Here is a 6000-nt window from a genome sequence, read left to right as displayed (position 1 = left end):
CGGTGTGTAAATAGTGTACTCATTTAAATAAGTGATGCTAGTGTTAGCATCAAGAAATCCTAGGTCAGGTGCATCAGTTTGATCGAGGTGCAAAGCTCCCTCTCCTCAACAATATGCATCATCCTCTACCCTAGAAGAATACAACAGTGTCAATTTTTCATTTCCTATGCACCATCTTGTCCTGAGTCATTATCTTGATTCAGGATCAATTAGTGCTGGTTTCGGAACATTTTATGAACTGAGCGCTTACACTCAGTGGAACTGGATTAAGACCAAAGTAAGTTTACATAAGATTCAAACCCAGGCACCTTACATGAAAAGAAAAGCTGTGTCGAACCAAGGGGATCATAAAGTACCCCCATACTTAAGTCTTTAGCTGAGGAACATCCTGGTTACTTAAAATGGAGCCTATAATAACACTCCACCCTTAAAAAGGTAGTAACTTTAAAAAATCCTCCAATTAGAAAGGGGAAAGGACTACATTACATTGAAAGAAGAAACAAACCTATATCTTTCAACTTAAATCATTTAAAAATAAATTGCTTTGTGAAATACAATTTGAAAGGTAACTAGAGTGAGCACACTGCATTTCAATTCAGCCAGGATAACAGAATGAAGGTCTCTCTTTGCTGAGTAAGGGTCATAGCAAAATGTACTTAGGTGATTTCAATCCAGTTACTAAGTTTTGGGGAGTAGAAGGTTCTTTACTGTACAGCTCATTGTGCTGGATCTGACCTGAGGGAGTGGTTGATCTGGACAGTGGGTACCTGAAAAGGGAAAATGATTCATCTTCAGCAAAAACAAGAAAAACTTTTAATATATAAAAAAAAGAGTAAACTGGATACAGAAGGCATCAACAGAACAGGATGTGAAAGCTTGCTGAGCTTGAAGAGTAACAGAACTGATCAGCAGCTTTCCATTCATTGCACACAAATATAAAAGATTGCCATTTCAATGCTCATTTTAAATCAGCTTCATCACATGGTCATGTTGGTTCTTTTAATAAGGTAAACATTCACCAGTAAAACATTTCTTAAAAAAAAAATCAAAATCTTAATTCCCTGAAGCTGATCTTCTGGATGGCAACTTAAACAGCTTTCACAAAAAAAATAAATAAAATATGAACAAAGATCAACATTATATCAATCTTATACAAATGTTTCCTTTGTACCAGCAAGTAAAATATGAAAACTGATGGCACAGGCAAAAATAATCTCAAAATTGAGAGAAATATTTTGACAATGTTAGTATTTTGAAACTTGGCTTTTGTCAGTTTGATGTTCAATCTTTTGAAAACAAGCCCTCCAAACCACAGATTGTATAATGCAGGCTTGAAGCATCAATAGGTATCATTTTTAGTGAAGTCTTGGTGGCCAGGTAGTGTCTCAACTAAAACGGGCTGATTTCCTGAAGTTGTAAATAATTTCAAAGCATTCAATTAAAATAAAGAATATGGGTTATCTGGGAATGATTAACAATATCCAGTGAAATATAGGATATCTGAAAATTAGAAGGCTAATCTGACAAAGTACAGCCATTTATAAATAAGTCACCTGAACTTTGAAGATCACTCCAGTATATTTCAAGTCTCAACTCCCAAGTTTTTCCCCTTCTCTCCTTTATAGAATATTAATGTTGGTTACAGTTCCACCTCACCCTTTGTCAGAACAAGGTTACCCACCTGAAACATTAACAATTTCTCTCTCCACAGATGCTGCCAGACCTGCTGAGTACTTCCAGTATTTTCTGTTTCAATTTCAGATTTCCAGCATCGACAATACTTAGCTCTTCTGCTTTTGAAGTGGTCAGTTTTAATGTAGGAAACATGGCAGCCAATAAATGACCAGATAATACTTTTTAGGCAGTAATTGAGGAATGAATGTTTGAACAGTGTTGTGGGATCTTTTAGAGGGCAGGGTTTTAACATCTCATCTGAAAAACAGCACTTCCACCAGTGCAGTGTTGCCCTAGTAATGCACTAAAGTGCCAGCCTGGATGACATACTCAAGTCTCTGAATTGGGATTTGAACCCAGAACCTGACTCAGAAGTAAGAGTGCTATCACTAAGCCAGGGATGACACTAGCTTGGTCTGGATTTTGTGGTGTAATGACAGTGAAAACGGTTAAGAGTTCACTGCCCTTACTCTACTGAAACCAACAGCAACTACAGGAGTTTGCGCATGCACAGTGAAGTGGAAATCCAAAAGTCACTGTCAGTGATATTACGCTTCTCCAGAGGGTGTGCTGTTGAGGTCCCCCAACCTCCACACTGCAATCTTTGAGTGTTGGATCGAACTTCCACTCTTCCATTGTTGGCCGTGCCATAAAGCCCCTTGAAAAATTTACACTAATTTTTTTTTTTTTTTTTTTTAAAAAGAGTTTTCAGCTCATAACAATAAGCTATCCTCACTGGCCCTGAAAAGCTAATTTTAAATTGTGCAATGTCAAACTTGATCATGATAGAAAATTCCACACTTTTAAATTAAAAATTTTGTTTACAAATATCTTAGCTTCCATCTTAATCCAATCATTTATTTCACTTTCTGAAAACTTAAAAGTGAAGGTAATCAGTGCTTTTAGCTTCCTGACTTACTGTCAGTGAGAATACTTCAATGTGGTTGGCTAATTACCATGCTGACATCACTAACTTTGGCTGCCTGAAGATGCACTTGACTTGGCATGTGATTTAAACCTTCATTGGGAAAGGGGAAGTCTGTGCCAGAGATCTCTAGATCTTTGCAGGCTGCTTTCTTTGAGGTTAATGGGAGTGCCAGTAGCTCACTGTTGACAGAAAATTCCAGACCCTTATATGTATGTACCTTACATCGCTGGCTTCAAAAACAGATACACAATTCAAGATTTTTCTTCAGTGAAATACGCCTGACAGCCATTGCCACAACACTTCATGCAAAGGAATGCAAAAAAAAAAAAATCACAAGAATATACATAAACAGAAACCATTGATTGGAGTCTAAAACGAGTTTTCAAACCCATATTTCTGTCCAGTGAATGATTTAATCATAAACTAAAACTTTCTCTTCTGGCTGACACTTTACAATACCCTTTGGTGATGCCATTTATGTTTTATCAAAGCTATGTAGATAACCTTGGTTGGGGGACTGGTGGAATATAAAATCTTTTTCAAAAGATTGAGGGACACATTGGCTGGCAATACTTTGCACCAATATTTCTCTTCCCCACCCCATGCAGCAAGTCTCTTTTAATGTTTACCTATCTGGAATTGTGAGGATTACAGCTTTTTGTTCATTATCGACAGCCATGATAAATGATGAAGTGCTCCTGCCATGCGTGCAGAGGGGCCCAATACGGTAGATGGACGGCTCAGTGGTACGTGAAATTTACTCTGCCCAGATGATGTAGCAGGTAACACAGATGATACCAGGGCAGATTCCTTCTGGACATTGTTGAATGAAGATACTGTAGTAGCCTGAATGGATTCCTTTTGCAGAGTTTCACAAATGTAGCTGGAAACTATTAAAAAAAAGTATTTTATGAATTGATACCCAATATTAAATCGAGCGAACAGCATAGAGAAGTATGCTGGAACCATTTCCACCGTGCTGGGTAATTCTTGCTTAGTCTAAATTGATGTGCTCAGTTAAACAGTAGGTTGATTTGCATGGTTTGCCCAAACTTTGACTTCTATCAAACCAGAGTGATTCAGTTAACTTGGCCTTCCTGCTTTGATGTTTTATTTTCCAGGTTACTTGTTCGTGTGTTTGTATTTCTTCTAAATCCTTTACACTGGTGTCATTTTAATTTTTTTTGCAACTTCCTTTTTCTCCACTTTTAACCACTTCCTCCTTTCCCCATATCTTGTGCTATTTTCTTTGGTCAGGAAGAACAGTTCAACATACAAGCAACTTTGAGGGTGGAGAAAATAACACTCTTCACCTCCCCCACCAATAGATGAGGTACATTTTGATTGGTGCAGGCACCATCCCTGGGAATTTAACACTTTAAAAAAAAACAAGTCTGAAATTTACCAACAAAGAAAACCCAAAATCAGACTAAAATATCAAATTGTATCTATGTTTGATTAAACGTGAGATTTTTTTTCCACTGTTACATCCATATTTATTATAACCACCTACTTCAACTTGTAATCACTTAAGTTGCCCAAGAAAAAATTGCCAATGACTACAGCACGGTCCATTGGAAACTGGACTGTAGATTGGAAAGCCAGCCTTCCTTCTCCTAAAATGAAGGCTGACTCGGAGGGTCACAATGACATTCATCGTTTTTCAGAGCAAGTTGCTCTAGGGCATTTATATACGTTCTCTTCTTATGCCTCCACATACCATGCATCATTTACAGCAAGATGGCAGATGTATATCAGGCCTTTGCCAATTCCACTCTAAAACCTGATGAGGTGCACAAAAAGTAGTGCTGTGATCCGATAAGATTTTTTTTTTTCTCTCTGTACAGCAGCATTTAACCTGTGCAACTCAAGAGGAAATCGTAGCAGATCAGCATTATGAAACGATGTCTATTGCTGGCGGTTTTCACTTTCCATGAAAATAATCAGCATGACCACCGTATTTGCAATGTGCAGATCAGCTACTGCTTTCTGAGACGTAGTAACCATTGCCCTTCAATTGAAACATAGACTTTCTATTTCATGGGTGAGACGATACACAAACGTACAAATCAGAGTAATCACAAAATAATTAGTAATGAGGAAAGCCATTTATCTCATTTAAATGATCCAAAGTAACTGACATTTCTCCAATGTAACATCTAATTGGTTCTTAAATGATTCCAGGATTTTTCACTTGGACCACTCTTCCAGGGGTCCATTGACCCTTGGGTGAAGAAAATCCTCCCGATATCAATCCTACACTTGCCTTTTACTAGTTTGAACCCATGACAGTTAGCCCGACTTCCCAATTTAATTTGAAGTAATTTTCCAAATTTTTTTTTTTAGTGTTTACAACCATATATACCTCTATAAAATTACCACTTAGCCCCAGTCTTTTTTTTTTAATAACTCAGATCAGCAAGATTGGAGACTAACGTGGTTCCTATTTGCATGGTCATTGACACCAAAATGGTGTCACTTGTGTCTCAGTGACCATGCCTGGATCTAGTACTCAAAGCATGGCCTTATCAGAGAAGTATATACAGCTTGATCATTCCATCTGACTTGTATTCTACTGTTTTAGCTATATGGTTCAAGAGTTGGTTAGCTTTGTTGATTTCTGTTGTTTTGGCTGGCCATGCTGAGCATCAGGTCTTAGACTCCGTGAGGTGAGGTGAGTGACTGCCCTTGACATCAAGGCAGCATTTGACAGAGTATGGCATCAAGGAGTCCTAGCAAAACTGGAGCCAATGGAAATCAGGGGTAGATCTTTTCACTGGTTGGAGTCAAACCTAGCACAAAAGAAAGATGGTTGTGGTCATCTCAGTTCCAGGACATCGCCGCAGAAGTTCCTCAGCGTAGTGTCCTATGCCCAACCACCTTCAGCTGCTTCAATGACCTTCCATCCATCATAAAGTCAGAAGTGCAGATGTTCACTGATGATTGCACAATATTCAGCACCATTCGCGACTCATCTGATACTGAAGCTGCCTAACTGCTATTTTTTTTTTTCCCCATTCATTCATGGGATGCATGCATCGCTGGCCAGGCCAGCATTTATTGCCCATCTCTAACTGCCCTTGAGAAGGTGGTGGTGAGCTGCCTTCTTGAACTGCTGCAGTCCATGTGGGGTAGGTACACCCACAGTGCTGTTAGGGAGTTCCAGGATTTTGACCCAGTGACAGCGAAGGAATGGCGATATAGTTCCAGGTCAGGTTTGTGTGCGACTTGGAGGGAACTTGCAGGTGGTGGTGTTCCCATGCATTTGCTGCCCTTGTCCTTCTGGTTGGTAGAGGTCGCAGGTTTGGAAGGTGCTGCCGAAGGAGCCTTGGTGTGTTGCTGCAGTGCATCTTGTAGATGGTACACACTGCTGCCACTGTGTGTCAGTGGTGGAGGGA

The 6000-nt window shown here is 39.2% G+C and overlaps 1 protein-coding gene across 1 annotated transcript in view; it reads right to left on the bottom strand.

Moving 5' to 3' along the window:
* Positions 1–583: 583 nt before the first annotated feature.
* Positions 584–6000, bottom strand: part of tdrd5 (tudor domain containing 5) — a 51534-nt gene continuing 46117 nt past the window's right edge. The window contains exons 18-19 of the mRNA XM_068056857.1: positions 3232–3492; positions 584–767 (exon numbers count right to left, since the gene is read on the bottom strand). Coding sequence (XP_067912958.1) covers positions 3251–3492 — 242 coding nt within the window. The 3' untranslated portion in view covers positions 584–767; positions 3232–3250. The remainder of the gene's footprint in view (positions 768–3231; positions 3493–6000) is intronic.

The sequence above is a fragment of the Heterodontus francisci genome, chromosome 24 (genome assembly GCF_036365525.1).
Source record: "Heterodontus francisci isolate sHetFra1 chromosome 24, sHetFra1.hap1, whole genome shotgun sequence".
Classification (NCBI taxonomy): domain Eukaryota; kingdom Metazoa; phylum Chordata; class Chondrichthyes; order Heterodontiformes; family Heterodontidae; genus Heterodontus; species Heterodontus francisci.
The sequence above is the reverse complement of the archived record's forward strand: the minus strand, read 5'-3'. Positions and strand labels throughout refer to the sequence as shown.